At 42.3% G+C, this 15,930-nt stretch overlaps 1 protein-coding gene across 2 annotated transcripts in view; it reads right to left on the reverse strand.

The window, feature by feature from the left end:
- Positions 1–15,930, reverse strand: part of LOC101625838 (myb/SANT-like DNA-binding domain-containing protein 3) — a 109,267-nt gene that overhangs the window by 79,277 nt on the left and 14,060 nt on the right. The window contains exon 3 of one of the 2 annotated variants that reach the window (XM_004677476.2): positions 8,507–9,656. The exons of the other annotated variant lie outside the window; for it this stretch is intronic. Coding sequence (XP_004677533.1) covers positions 9,247–9,656 — 410 coding nt within the window. The 3' untranslated portion in view covers positions 8,507–9,246. Of the gene's footprint in view, positions 1–8,506; positions 9,657–15,930 lie in introns of those variants that run through there. 2 annotated transcript variants of the gene reach the window in all.

Here is a 15,930-nt window from a genome sequence, read left to right on the forward strand (position 1 = left end):
CCGGGGCAGGCGGGAATCAAACCCATGCGGAAGTGGCTTTAGATTCTCAGTGCTGTGCTTTAACCCGCTGCGCCACCAGGGAGGGCCCACCAATCACATTTTGTTGGGAAAATTACTCCTTGGGAAATAACAAGCTTTTTGTGCCCATTATATAGAAATTCTTATATTGACTATGTTTAGACTGTTTTATAAACAGTTAAGTACAAATATGTTAGTATCAACTTTCACAAATGGAGATTTCAACCTTGGAAACAATCCACTTGGATGCAGTATCTGAATTCCATTTATGTACTCATTATCTTTTTTTAATTATTTTTCATCGAGGTATATTTTTTATATGCTGTATTGGCTTCAATACAGTATATTATGTAAAGGTACGGGTTCCCACCTCTTCAGATGTATGTTACCACATCACACTCACCACAAAGGGTCCCCTCAGCGCTCCATCCTCCCTCAATCCCTCTAGTAGCCTCAATTACAGTCATCTATCTAGGGATTGTTTTTATCCACATTATCTTTAAGGAGAGAGCTAAATTGAAAACATGAGTTACATGCAGTAAATTGAAACGATCATTTTAACTTCAGAATTGCACTAATTAGAACAGCAGAAAGGAATTTAGAAATCCTTTGCTCCTGGGCCTCCCTGGTGGTGCAAAGGGTTAAAGCTCAGCACTATGAAGCTGTCCACAGCCACTGCAACACAAGTTCCATCCCTGGCTAGGGAGGTGACCTACATCGAACAGCAGACCTCTCCTGTCCAGCCCGCTGCTCCCCTCAGCAGTGTGCGTCAGTCTGTCTGCCTGCTCTGCTCCCCACTCTGTCTCTGGTGAATCCCCTCACCCTCCCACACCTCAGGCCTGTACGCATAAATAAATAATTAAAAAAAAAAAACCCACCCTGCCTTGGAGTGGGGAATGGGATCAAAAACAGTGGGGGGAGGGAAATGCACTGGGCTATGGTGATGGCACGTGGGTGATTTGGTGTTGGGAAACCCAAAGGGATTGCAACTGAGATGGGAAAAAGCACAAAATGATATAAAAATAAACCAAAAAAAAACCCAAAAACAACCCTCCTCTTTATTTTACAAACTCTTATTTTACAAACAAGGAAATTAGTATCCAGAGACACCTACCAACTTGCACAGATCAGATGATGAGTAACTGGCAAAGCTGGAACCAGAGCAGAGGTCCCAGGAGTGTGTCTGACATGAAGAGCAGGTAAGACTGCAGCACAGAGGTGATGGGAAGTGGCAGTAGAGATGTAATTAGAGATGTAATTTTGCAGAGCCTGGTTCTGAAACTGAGAGACTGTTGAGTGTGTTCAGGGAGTGTCAGGGTGGGGAGGCTAGAAGGTGAGAATAAGATGGAATTTTGTGATGGGAGAAGAGAATCTTGGACTCATAAAGAATATCAGAAAAGAGGCTTGGGGATAAGTTTTGGTTTTTCTTTTTGTGGTTTATATGGCTTTTCCATATTTGTACTCAGTCATCATTGCAGCAATCTGGGGAAGTAGGTATTTTACAGATGAAGGCATGATATTCAGGAGGTTCTTTTCTTGACAAAAATAAGATTTGAACTCAGTCTTGGAGTAGAAAATCTGTACATTATGATTTCTAAAATCATGAGCTTTGGAGCCAGGCTACTTGTGTTCAAATTTCTCCAGCCCCATTTAGAGGTCATATGACTTTGAGAGAGAGGAAAAAAAGGCTAAAACTTGCAGTGTTTCTTATGTGCCAGACTCTGCTCTAAACGCATATGATACTAATTTAATCCAGCATCCCTATGAAATATATTCTATTATCATCACTATTTAAAATCATCACCCTCCCCCCCCCAAAAAAAAAAACTAAGAAGAGGAAGGAGTGTCTGGTATAAGATAAGGAACAGGTATATTTCCCCCACTACATTCCCTTTTCCTTGATTTATAATTTCAACTCCTCAATATCCTGCTATCAATAGTTCCCGTCCAATGTCTGAGTAGATTATCACTTAAAACTATTCACCACCAGGCCCTCCCTGGTGGCGCAGCGGGTTAAAGCACAGCACTAAGAAGCTAAAGCCACTTCTGCATGAGTTCAATCCCCGCCCAGGAGGTGACCCACATGGCACAGCAGACCTCTCCTGACCCGCCCGCTGCTCCCCTCAGCAGTGTACTTTGTCAGTCTGTCTGTTCTGCTCCCCACTCTGTCTCTGGTGAAGCCTCTCACCATCCCTGCACCTCTAGCCCATATCCCAGCTCTCTATGCATAAATAAATCAATCTTAAAAAAAAAAAAAACTATTCACCAGTTCCCTTATTCTTATTAGAAAGTTTATTTCCCTCCCCTTGACTTGGGGTTCAGTTATGTGACTTGCTTTGAGCAAGATGTTAACAGATATGACAATGAAACTTGAAAATTGCTTCTACAATTAGCCTTCCCCTTTTGTACTTCTGCTATCTTCATGAGAAAAGCTTCCCCTAAACATCTCCTGCCCCTTCAGCTTGGGACTGAGAGAGACCCTATGAGAGTGGTTCTTCCCTAGTTACACCCCAGAGCTCCCAGTGGCTGAATGACTGGAGTGATAGCTCCCAGTCCTGCAGAAAGCCTAATGCCAGTCCATCCAAAGAAACTCTTTGAGATTCAAGGATAAGAATCTAGACCAATATAGATCACCAGCCTGTTCCTTCTTGGTGACTCTGGAAGCTGAAATAAATGATGGCATAAAAAGGAACTTTTACTGCCACTCTAACAGGTATCCTTCTGTTTATAGAATAACAGGTTTTGGATCCAGCCTCTCCTCTCTCCCACACACACATAAAAAGAGAAACTCATAGAAAATAAAACTCAGAGTTTTATTAAATCTCACCAGGCCAGGTGAGCCCATGTTTACGGATAGAAACCCCTTTGCTCTGAGCCCTTTGATGAACATGTAAGGTTCATTTCCCTCCCCTCCTCCCCAACATACTGGCAGTGCTATAAGGATATTTCACAAGTGGAACTAGAGCTTCAGGGTCATCTCATTCAGAAGTAGCAAGGTCACCTTTTGTCCGTTCTAATCAGGGGCAACAATGAGAGAACCTTCCTGTACAACCTGGACATCTGGATGATGTGATAATGGAAGTTTGCTATCTAATGATGAGAAACTACATTGTCAGATTAACAGTCAGCTGGCAAATTCAATGATTACGTTGGTTAAGAGAGATTCAGGGCCCTCTCTGGTGGCACAGTGGGTTAAAACACAACACTATGAAGCTGTCTGTAGCCACTGCAGCACGTCACCTAGCCAGGGAAGTGACCCACATGGCACAGCAGACCTCTCCTGACCCACCCGCTGCTCTCCCCTCAGCAGTGCATTTCAGTCAATCTGCCTGTTCTGCTCTCTACTCTGTCTCTGGTGATGCCTCTCACCCCCTGCACCTCTGGTCTGTACCCCAATTCTTGTATACATAAAAAAATAAATCTTAAAAAAAAGAGAGAGGTTCAGCAGATAGGATCTTTAAAAATCACTTTTAAGTTACTTGAAAACTGAAACTCATTCTAAATGCACCAAACAACTGTTGGAAGAAATGCTGTATTGAAATTTTCCATAAAGGAAAATAATCACATTCTTTTATCTGCGGTGGAAGTTTTCTATCCTGTGTGATCCTAACCCTGGAATACGTGAGCTACTTCCCCCAAGGGCGGCATTCCCATCGCAATGATGACAATGTTAAAATTCTTTATATCACTCTTTATTTCAAAAGTGTTTTACTAACAGACTATTCTTCACAATGTTCAAGGGAGGTAGATAAGTATAACACCACTTGCACAGATGGAGAAACTGAGGCAGAGATCAGTAACTTTGTTGAAGGCCATGGCATCTGGCACAATTCGAGAAAGAATTTATGGTGAGCAGGGATCACAGGGACCTCTCCCGTGCCTTCTGTGCCCTCCAACATGAAAGAAGCAGAGGCAGCTTGGAAACAAGTTGTGAGCAGTCTGGTCAGGAGAAGGTTACACTTCCCACTGTTGATGTCAGATGAGTGTGCTGGCCTTTGGCAAGTGTTTCCATCACTCACACGACTCCAGCTCTAAAACTGGGGAGAGTGGGAGCTGCTATAGGAGCAGAAGGAGAGGTTGGGAAACAGGGCTGGGAAAGAGGAAGACAGAAGAGAAAATAAGGACTGAGAGCAAGGGAGAATAAGAGGGCCACAGGAGCAGCAGCCCAATGAAAGGGAAGCCACAGCATGAAAGAAGCGTCACTCCATTTGAAAAGCTCAGACATCCAGCAATGACATGAAAAGGGTAATGCTAAGCCACTTCTTGTGACTTGGCCAAATATAATCATCAGATCTTTCTGACATTCCCAGGAGGCAGGACCATTCCTTTCTCTCCCCTGCTCCAGACCAAGCGCTGATGTAATTGACCTTACACAGTGAGGCTGCTGGCAACTCAGGGCACTTCCCACCATGCGACCTCCCTTCCTCTGTTATCTTTCTTGTATAAAAAGAACTGCAAATGCATTTAAAGCTTTTCCTGAAAATTCTAAAATACCTGATTCATATTACAACAGAATTTTGTGGTTGGATTTTATAAAGGGCTGTAACAGGCCTACTATTATGTATGTTACAGGCATACGATTATGTAATAGGCAAAACACAATACATAATAATAGTATTAATGGGTATACTATTATTAGGGTTAGAGGACCTCTCTGGTGGCCTAGGGGTAAGTCTCTGCGCTCTTACTGCTACAATCTGAGTTCTACAGCCTGAGTAATAGGGAGTTGACCCACAGGGCACAGCAGACCTCTCCTGTCTCACCCGCCACTCCCCTTAGCAGTGTGTTTCAGTAAATTCACCTATTCTGCTCCCCCCCTTGTTTCTGGTAAATCCTCTCATTCCCCCAACACCTCTGGCCTAGACACTAGTTCTTTTATGGGAAAAAAAAAAAAAAGACTATGATGAGAGTTAATCTTAGTCAATGTTCCTTTCTCCAGCACGGGACATGAAAAATAAATCCGTAAACTTTGTGAATGCCAACTGTCTACGGAAGGGTTAAAGTTCAAAGTAAAGAAAAAACTTTCTGATCTTTCTAATTTTCTGATTTTTCTAGTGCAATGTTATTAAAAGAGATAATGCCTGACGCCCCACCAGCTGTGATGGGGGTATTGCTGGAGAGGCAGCACCTAATGAGTAGAGTGAGAAACACTCCGTAGGGAGGGGTTGGAGTGTCAGATGAATGGGAAGAAGAGGCAACTTAGGCAGCTGAAGAGGCCGAAGTCAGAACAACAGGTGAGAGTCAGAGATGGGTAAGGTGCTGGCGTTTTGGGCTGTACTCATCAATTGCATTATCTTGTGTCCAGTTCTCTCCTAGACCAGGGGAGAGTCAGAAATGGGCCTTTTGTTTCCATCAGCAGTATCATTATTTCAGGTATCTAGCTTAAAAACCTTATTACGGCCCTCCCTGGTGGCGCAGCGGGTTAAAGCACAGCACTGAGAAGCTAAAGCCACTTCCACATGAGTTCGAATCCCGCCTGCCCCGGAGGTGACCACATGGCGTGGCAGACCTCTCCTGGCCCGCCCGCTGCTCCCCTCAGCAGTGTACTTAGTTGATCTGCCTGTTCTGCTCCCCACTCTGTCTCTGGTGAATCCTCTCACCCTCCGCAGCTCTGGCCTGTACCCCAGTTCTGTACAAATAAATAAATAAATCTTTAAAAAAAAAAAAAAAAACCTTATTACTCTTCACCAACAAAAGCAAACCACTGCCTGGCCTGATTCCATTTCTGCAGTGCCCTTTAGGTAGGTCTCCCCAGTTTTCACTGGGCCTCCTCTAGGTCCTCCTATCCTCTCATGGTAACCAAGGCCAAACGCTATCTCATCCCTTGAACAGACTTCTCTGAACTCAGTGCCATCCTCAAATATTCCTCATTGGACCCTCCCTGTTAGCACAAGGCATCAAAGCACAGCACTGTGAAGCTAACTGCTGCCACTGCAGCTTGAGTTCCATCCCTGGCCAGGAAGGTGACCCACATAGCTCAGCAGATTTCTCCTGATCTGCCTGCTGCTCTCCTCAGCAGTGTATTTCAGTACATCTGCCTGTTCTGTTCCTCACTCTTTTCTCAGGTGAATCCTCTCACCCTCTGCATCTCCGGCCTATATCCTAGTTCATATAGGCATAAATAAATAAATCTTTAAAACAAACAAATATTCCTCTTTGAGCAGTTTTGATCGTGTTACTGCCCATTTTGGAATTCTTCCTGTTCTCACTGCCACGTGTCTCATGATCTTGAATCGTCAATACTGAAATTCTCTCCAAATGTCCACTTGTCAAAATGCCAACTCTAGACAGCTCTAATGTTACCTCCCCCAGAAGCCCTCCTGAAACACCTTCGCTCTCTGCTCTGAGATATAAATACAGCTAAAGACATGCATTGACAGGACAGTTGCATAGAAACCTTACATCTCCTACTGGGCTATGTCCATGATTTGGCAGGGTGGGAGATAACTGTCTTAATATTTATCTATTCTCTACACCACCTACCAAGAAATGGTTATTGTGTTTCTTACGGAAAAAACTGCTCAAAAGTGAAATGAATTGGGAGGTACCTGTTCATGAATGGAGATGAAGTACTATTAGATGTGACTTCACTCTAAGAATGAAAGAAACCCATGACGTATAAATGGGTGGGAGAGGGCAGATGGGGCTATTTGTTTTGGAGTCAAGAAACCTGGAGCTGCAGCTATGCTTTAACCTCCACTCGCCACTGTCCTATCCCCAGGCGGCTCATCTCTTGAGCATCACTTCCTTACTCCTGCATGACTTCATAAGATTAAGGGCCAAATGAGACACATCTGTTAACTCTCCATCAGTGGTTCTCAATCCCAATTATTGTATCATAATCTCCTATAAAGTTTTGAAAAATATAGAGGATCAAGCCCCAAAGCCAGGTCAACTAAATCAAGAATCCTCTGGGAATGGGAACCAGTGGGACTCATTATTTGTAAAAGACTGCTTCTAATGCATAGCCAAGGTTGAAAACTACTGTTATAAACTCATAAATACTATTAACAGTAGAGCAAGATGCTTTAGGCTGCTGGTTTAATTATCCTTTATTTGCTCTGTTAGGAATTAGTTCAGTGCTTTTATAGTTCCATTATGAATGTGAGCATTTTTTGTGTTGTTCTACACTGTTGTTTGTGTGCTTAAGTGGTAAATTCTCAGAGAGAATAACAATAGGCACATTCCTTCTTTTAAGGCCCAATGCTAACATGAAAATATACCTGATTTTTTTTTTTTTTTAAGAATTACAATACCTCCTTAGGGTCTTCTAAACCCTTGTTACATGAGGATGGTAACCAAACAAGAACTGGCATAACTTGGGAAATTTTAAGAAATGTAAAAATTTCAGGTCCCACACCATAATCAAGAAAGAATGAGATTTCCAGATGGATCAGTAGGGAAATAAACACAACTTTTCTTAGTTCACTTCTGTATTGACAGCCTGTCCCCTGCCCTAATCCTGAGAAAGTAGAGGGGATAAAGAATCAGGTTCTATTTCCTATGAACCATTTAAGCCTGGGAATATATCCAAATGCTTCTCCATAGTGTCCAAATTAAGAACCAAATCTTTACAAAAAGGGTCCTTCTTTTCAAAGAATAGCACTCTTTGCAGGGTTCCTTTAAATAACCAGGTCCTCTAAGATATTTAAAATATAATCAATGCATAAAATAGACTGATATCCCTTCAAAATGTCTGCAGTACATATATGTGTACCATACAAAACTTAGAGTTGCCAGGACTCATATTCCAAAGTTATGCAGAAGGGAAGGTTAGCTAGCACCCTGAACAGCTTTTTCCCGTTGACTGACAGACAATGACAAGTTAGCAGTACCCACCCTAGACTCTGCAGATCACACTACAGTCTAGGAGATGTAGCAGAGCCTGAACATTTTCTAGAACAAATCCTTCACTTTATAGACAGGAAGCACCATGCCCCCAAAATAAATGTTCTCCAAGGTCACACAGTGCCTCGTGGCTGAGCCCAGCTCAGGGTGCAGGCCGGACCCCTAGTGCAAGTGCCTTAAAGGCCTGTGCTGCACAAGCTCTTCCTTGCCCACCAAATGACCATGAAATTCTCAGAAATTGCTGACCTGTGTTGGCACCGAAGTGTCACTTTGCTTCTTTGCTGCTGTGTCCAGTTCCCAGGGTTGTTTTTATATACTAGGCTACAGGAGAAGCTTTATCACAGTTCAATCATTTATTGACCCATATTTCCAAATGTGTTGGTGATGGATTCTTACAAATAGCCTAAAGGTAACTGTGTAATGCAAATTACACAGCGTTATTATCACCAAGAACACGGTGAAGAAAAGGTCTTTCCTGAGGTGACTTTCCTCTTTAAAGATTAAAGAGGAGGGCAACTATTACCTCAGTAGGTGAAACTGAGAGGAAACTGGAGCATAGGGGGCAGGGTTGGCGGGGTGGAGGAGAGAGAAGAGGAGGGTGACAGCACCTTTAAAAAACATACACAGTGTGACTATAAAATTGCAAGTCTTTTCTTTTAATAAAACAAACATGACAGAACCTAGAAATCTAAATGAACATTTTTCCCTCAAAGTGTTTACATCCTTAGTTCCAACAAAGCTGCGATTGTTGGAGACACTACTTGGAATTCTTCTTTGGGGAGGGGCCTTAAAAGGCTGTTGATGAGCCACACAGAAAACATCCTTCCAAATGTTGGGATGTTTCAAAACAGAAAATCCACACACAAAAGATGACGCTAAAAAACGAAAGGTATGTTGGAGCTCTCACGGAGGGACCCTGAAGGCCTCTAGCCAAGTTCTGAGCAACAGCTTTACCAGGAGAAATGTGTGGCCTCCAGGACAGGCACCTGCAGTGGGAGGGGAATTCACATGACAGAAAAGTCCTGCTGTCTGTTAAAAACAAACAAACAGCCACACTCCTTTATAGTCACACTTGCATTTGATTTAAAAAATACAACAACAACACTCACACATGGTTCTTGTATGACTTCTAATTAAGAGACATTACATTCAGAATCATAGCACTCGGTGATCATTTTCAGAGGACGCTAACAGCTTCTTTGCCACTTGGGTGGGGGGTACAGAGGTGCAGCTGTTTACCTGAATGTATTCTTAAATAAGTGACTACTACCGCTCTAATTGTCCTAGATGTAGCTCAGTTACAAATTACTGACCGCGAGTTCATGTTCCAGACTTTCTTTGCCAACACAGATTAATTACAAGGGCAACACCCCCAAAGTCTTAGGGTGAATTGGGAAAGGGCCGGTTAAATGAGGAAACAGGCCATTCCTTGGTAAAAGTTTGCAGTTTTCTTTCCCAATACATCTTCTTTTTATTGAGAACTTCCATTTTTATCCTGTGTTCCTCCTCTGCCATCTCACACTCTCGCTCTATCTGCTGGATTTTGGCCACATGCACCTCATTCATTTGTATCAGCTGCAGTTGTAAGATGGACATTTGTTGATGGTGTTCTTCCTCATGCATCTTTTTTAAAGCACCTTCCTGAGAGGTTTTGCTCCTGTAGTTTTTATTGGCTGTTATTCTGACAGCTGAACACGAGGGTTCAGGTTGAGAGGTCCCCTCACATACTGGAAAATGTATGAACTCTTTCTCATCATCGCACAGTTCTCTATTTGAAACAGCAAATGATTCTGAAAAACAGTAGCAGAAAACATGTTCAAAGATTTTACAGGCAGAGAGAAAATCAATCCTATTTCAAATGACAGGGTCCCCCATTCCAGGATGTATCACAAACAGTGTCTGCTTTGCCTGCATGTCTACAGAAACCTTGGCCAAACCTGACGTTTTAAAGACCCACAAATCAAAAGCAGTTTTCTCCTATGAAGTAATAACCAAGGGTTTCAGCGCATCATTTCTAGAAATGCAAACTGGGGACCAGTGGTCAGGATTGGAGACCTCGTGACTTGACCTGAGATCTAAACTGAAGAGTGCACAGCACCGAATGAGCAGGGGGCCACAGGGTTTTCAAACTGAGGTCTCCAAGTCTGATCTTCCTTTATGTTTCTCTTCCAGTTAAGAATACTGAAATTCAGAGCCCACTGCTCTGTGGTCAGAGGTCTGACTCCTCATCAGAAAGAGTCTTTTTCCAAATGTTCTTCCATGAACCATGAATCCGTACTTCCTGGCTTACCTTCCTCAGCACAAGGCTTCTCTTCAGTCCCTACATGTGGTTGTTCCCTCTGCAGCACTGCCATCTAGGGGTCAATATTTAGATCCCGAAGGATTGTCCAATGTCACTCTTACTTAACCTCTCCCAAGCACCTGACATTCCCTCTTTACATCTCTTTGCTCTATTAGTTTCTGAATCATTATTTTCTACTAGTATGACCTTCTCTCTGATTGCTCATTGCCAAACTCTCCTGTTAGGAGGCAGATTCTTGTTCACCCACCTCTTGACTTTTAAGGTTCCTCTGGGGTACCTATCTTTGGCTCTGTTTTCAATCCGTCCTAAATAACCCTCATAATCTGGTTCCAGAGTTCCTTCATCTTTCTTCATTTTCTCTTCAAAATGCCCTGTACATGCTTCAATTTTCCCGTGAACTATTCACCTTCCCACTTATTCAAACCCATGCTGTTCCAGTCTCCCTGTTTCACTCAGTTGCTCCCTTAAGTCCTACTTTGCTGAGGGTCAGTGAGACCTGCTCAGTGAAACATCAGCTCTCTCCATTCTTTTCACTGTATTCTTCTGTAACAGCACTTAAAACTTACTAGTATTATTTAGGGACCATGCTGCATTTTTTTTCTTTTATTCTTGGGTACCAACTACTTTGCTTGGTGCAAGAGTATATATATATATATGCCTTGTATGTTTATATTGATTGGCCTAGTATATATTTATTGACAGAGACTTGACCATAGGGAGAAAGAGCACATGGATGCAAAGGTATCACTTTTGGTGGCACCAAGTTTGCACTAGCGCTGTGACAGGGCAGGGACATGAGTGTATACTAGGAAGTTTCAGCAAAGAAACCACTAGAACTCCACCAGCCCATGAGTCTTTAGCTATGATAACTCCAGGGCTTTCTTGAGAAGCTTTATATTTTCCAATAACAAGAATGGTCTCCTTGGAGGGAAATAATATCAATTTATTAACAGCGTTGATTATGTTATCACATCCACTCCATTATTCCAGAAGATGGGATGCCGGGAATGTGAATGGCTACTAGGGGAAACCCAGCTCGTAATACTCTGTTAATAAAAGAAAAATGGCTACTGTTTAGATGATTTCACTCTACGGGGTTAGGCAGCAAGCATAACTAGTCCCTAATTAAAGGAAAAGGTGAAAAAAAAAATCTTAACTTTGGAAAGTGAAGGTTTTAAAAAAGAACTTCAAAGCAATCCAGAGATAATGAAGGTATGTCCCTAGGAAGCATTCTCAGCTCAATGGCTCTGGCCTCAATGAGATGCACTTGCCTTGTGCACTTACCGCTTCCTGGGCCCACCCCGAGCACTTTTTAAAACAGGCAGTTTAACCACCTCCCCTTCAGGTCTCTGCCCATCCGAAGGCAGAGACTGCCACTTTCTCATCCTCATGAGAAACCAGCAGAGGGCCTGGCATACCACTGGCCATGTAAGAAATGTGGGGAGGCGAACTGGCTTACCACATGGCTCCCAACACAGCTCAACTCTGGGACTGAGTGGGTAATTAAGGCAAAGGGCACAAGAACTAGAAAGGCTTAACCCTGAAAACAGGGTCCCCCAGATGGGAGCCTCACAGGGTATCAATCAAAGAGAATTAACTCATCTGTTTCCTTTCTGTCTTAGACCTGAAAGTGTCTTCTTTGAAGACTGCATACAGGAAGCATTGTTTGGTACCTTTAGCCTCATTTCTCTTTTATTTCTTTCCAGAAGATAGTTTTGATACTCCTGAACTCACAGCCTTATAATCCTGCTCATTTCTTCCAATTTCCAAACGCTCAGTTCATCTCAACCACTCTAGACTTTAAGGCCATGATGGCGATGATGATGAAGAGAGGAGGGGCAGGAGGCAGCAGCCACCACTTTCCAAATAGCTGACCAGGCCTACAGCGGCACCTCTTTTAATCCTTCAAAAAAGCCTCTGAGGGAAGTATCATTATAGAAAACCAAATGCAAATGTTGGAGGTCATTTGGCTACCTGAAAGAACCAAGATTCTCATCCAGACCTTCATGAGTCTAAATCCAAGCTCAACCTCTGCAACACCCAGCCTCCCATTATTTTACTTGCTCTTTTGATTACGTCTGTATCCTAGAATGTAGCCTCCAAGTTGTATTCACTACAAAGGCATCCATTATTAGGTATTTGGGTATATATTCCAGATTTTGAGCTCCAAATTTCTCTCTATAGAGCTGTGAACATGAAGACTGTATATTCAAGACTAGCAGCAAAGAAATGACCTTGAAACTATTCCTTTAGTTTAAATGTGTGCTAACATAAAAAGTTCTTTAAAAAAAAAAACCAGAAAAGAGAAAGAACAAGCAGGGCCCTTAAGAAGACTCTGGCACAAGCCAGGGCTTAATACCAAAGAAGCGCAATTGAGCAGTTAATTAACTTTCACAGAAATGTTTGCCCCAATGAATGGAAGCTAGTGTTCAGATGGAGAGAATCTTCTCTTAATTGGAAAAGACCACCCTGGGAGCAGGAACAACACACACCATGTAATCTCTCTCCCAGGTAAAACAAAGCCACCCGAAGTAGAAAAGAGCTCCATCTTGTGCAAAATGGGTAGGACGGCTGAAAGGCCTTCCTGGGATCGGAGAACAGTCAAGGGGTGTTCTTCCTTGAGGGCCATGGATAAATTTAATAGTAGCAGGAAAAACCTACAGTAACAATAAGAGAATGAAGAAGAAGGCCAAACCCCACCTCTTCTCAACAGAACAAAGATAACAGGACTGACCGGGAGAAGAGCTAAGATGTGGTGGGTGCACGCTATAGAACAAATAGACTTACCCACTGTGAAGGGAGTAGGTCTTGGAAAACAGGTCAAATTAAAAAAAGGACTGGTATCTGTGGTGTAATTTTAATCTAGGTAAATTAAAAATATATGCATGCAAAACATTCACGCTTGCTTTCAAGGACGTGTCAGAGAATATGGAAGTATAACCTAAGGATTAAAGTGCAGGAGCAGGAAACGTAAGTGGGGACAGGGAAGCGGGGACACAAAAGGAATAAACATGTAAGTAACACAAAGAGGCTTTCACAGGCCAACGATGACAGCGCGCCGTGGCTGAAATGGAACTCAGTCCCCCATACTCAAATGCTCACCTCAAATAAACAGGGCTAGTTCACCAGTGACAACAGAATCTGTTAAGTAACGTTGGTGTTATTTAATTACAGGTTTATATACTCAGGTTTGTTACTCAATTATAGCTTTATAGTAAGTAGGAAATGGAGTTAAATATATGTGCTCTTAAGATTTTGAAGACTCGTTTAAAGCTTAACTTTCTTAAAAGTACTGGGCGGTGTCACCCTCCCCTCCTGACCACACCTCGGTCTGTTGGTTCCTCAACTTGTTCTGCAAACTTGTTCCCTAAAGATAACTGAAGGTAAGTATCCAAGTCCAATTATTCACATATAAATTACTTTAATATATTTAAAGGGGAAATACTATTTTGTCTTTTTTTTTTTTTTGCAAATACTTTCCTAAGTGTTAAATTTTAAGACTACTATGTTCAAATGCAGATGTAGAGCCTAAGAAAGTCACTGACACACCTATCAATATCAAGGGGATGGAGAGCAGTATGACACAGTTAGAACCATCTCCCACAAAAAAAACAGTGGCTGGAGGGAGGCCTCTAGTGGAAACTGCTAGATTCTGTCCTTTATAACGAATCTCTGAGCACCTAATTCTGTAACAGGTATTCTGTTACAGCTCCTATCCAAATAACTTTCTTATACATAATTTTAGATTTTCTTAAGAGCCTCAATACAGAAATACGGGGTTGTCAGAAAAGTCACGATGAGTTTTTTTCTTGAAAGACATCAATGACTTCTCTGATAGCCCAACAGAAATAGGGGAAATAATTTACAGAATGAAGACAAAAATATTAATGAGATATTTAACCTTTTTTTGGCCCCAGATCTCTAGGATATGGTGTACACTTTAGAGCACATCTCAATTCGGTCTCCTAACAGCTCTCGTGACTGGTGGCTGCTGGACTGGCCAGCACACTGTATGAAAACACTAACTGAAGTGAGACATCCATATGGAGTCCATGTGTCAAAATGCACACAGCAGCATAAAGGCCATAACCCTATATAGGTTTTTAATCTTTTCCCCACCAAGACACAGAAGAAATGTCCAAGTTTCTCTTTCTTTCCTGAAAGGAAACTGAAACACAAAATGAGTGAGGTAATCTCCAAGCTGTCTTAATGAATAGAAAGAGCCCTAGGAAAGGTACTGTAATCTCTCTCCCAGGTAAAGCAAAGTCACCTGAAGTGGCAAACAGCTCCAGGACAGCCTAACTGGATTTCGGGATCTGAAAACACAGTCCGGGGGCGTTCTTCCAGATGGGCACTAGACTAAGGTAACTCTAAGTTAACAATATGTTAATTTACTAGTGTTAACAAATTACTTTGGACATACTTCACAACTGACAGAGCACCATGGGGTTCCACTTCCCTCCAGATTTTACCTGGAAACAGCAACAGGAAGTATTTGGCTGTACTTCAGCAATCAGCAGCAGAAAGAGAGGTCTCACATGACATCTATGGACCAAACATCCAATTTAAGATAAATCCCTTTAATGGGTGAGTCTCTAGCAAATGTCACAACAGGAAGGGCACTAAGAAGCCACCTTTTATTTCCTTTTGGCTGGAAATGTATAAATTATGTTTATGCGTAAATAATTTATGTAACTTTTTTCCCAAAAGGAGCAAAATAAATTGTGGAATGAGCCTGCTAGATCTTACTCAGAAATCTGTAAGTGGGAAAATAAGACTGTCCCCTAAAAATAACCTGATAAGGGTGATTTGGTGATGGGAAACCTGCGGGGATTACAATTGAGATGGAAAAAAAAATGTGCAAAATGATGTAAAAATAAACTTTTGTAATAATTAAATAAAAAAAATAACCTGATAACATCAATACAAAATAATTCAGATCAAGGACTTGCAAAATGCACTAAAAGCAGTCCACACCAGCATCTTCCATGTCAACCTCCCAAGGAACAGAAGCATTCTGAAAAGCAGCCCTGTTGATTCACTGCCTTCCTCCCCGGCACTATTGTCTTTGCTGCTTCAGATAAAGATTGGGCCGAAGGCCAGCAAGAGAGTAACTGGCTGAAGCTATAAACATCTTCAAACCAAGGACGGCCGATCATCAGTGGGCCCTATCCACACAGAAGCAGCAGCAAGGAGGAGAAAGACATCTGGCGGTGTTCATATAAACACTGTCTGCTGGGAGGCACCCTGGTTTGGGAACTCAAAAATCAAAACTCAAACACAAAGTTCTGGCACAGAAAAACAATCCATGAGGTTCATAACATTATCCACAGTGGCTTCCCAAGTAACTCCCTGGACTAAACCTTGGGTCAGATGCTCAGCAAGCAAAACTAATCATAATTTAATTCCAGGATGATGTGCCTATAAGGACAAAAAGTGCTAATCAAAAATGTGTATTCAATTCACTTGGTAATTATCTTTTCAGTCTACATGGATAACGTTCTTGGTTTTAGATGGTTTCTTGTGAGTTTTAATTAACCAGTCCCTCAGAGCTCAATCTGCTCTGGGGACACTAATCAGTGAATTTTTCATCCTGCAAGCCAAGAATCAGCTGTTCCTAGGCAAAGGCTTGCTGGGTCCCTGGAGCAACTCTGAGCAGCCCTCTGACCTCACCAGGCTCTTCCTCTGTTTCAAGGTGTGTCTTCTGCAAAAGTCAAAGAATCTTTATATAAACTGGCCATTCCTATCTTAAAAGAGGCAGG

This window comes from Condylura cristata, unplaced genomic scaffold (assembly GCF_000260355.1).
Source record: "Condylura cristata isolate star-nosed mole 26May11 unplaced genomic scaffold, ConCri1.0 scaffold00006, whole genome shotgun sequence".
Classification (NCBI taxonomy): Eukaryota; Metazoa; Chordata; class Mammalia; order Eulipotyphla; family Talpidae; genus Condylura; species Condylura cristata.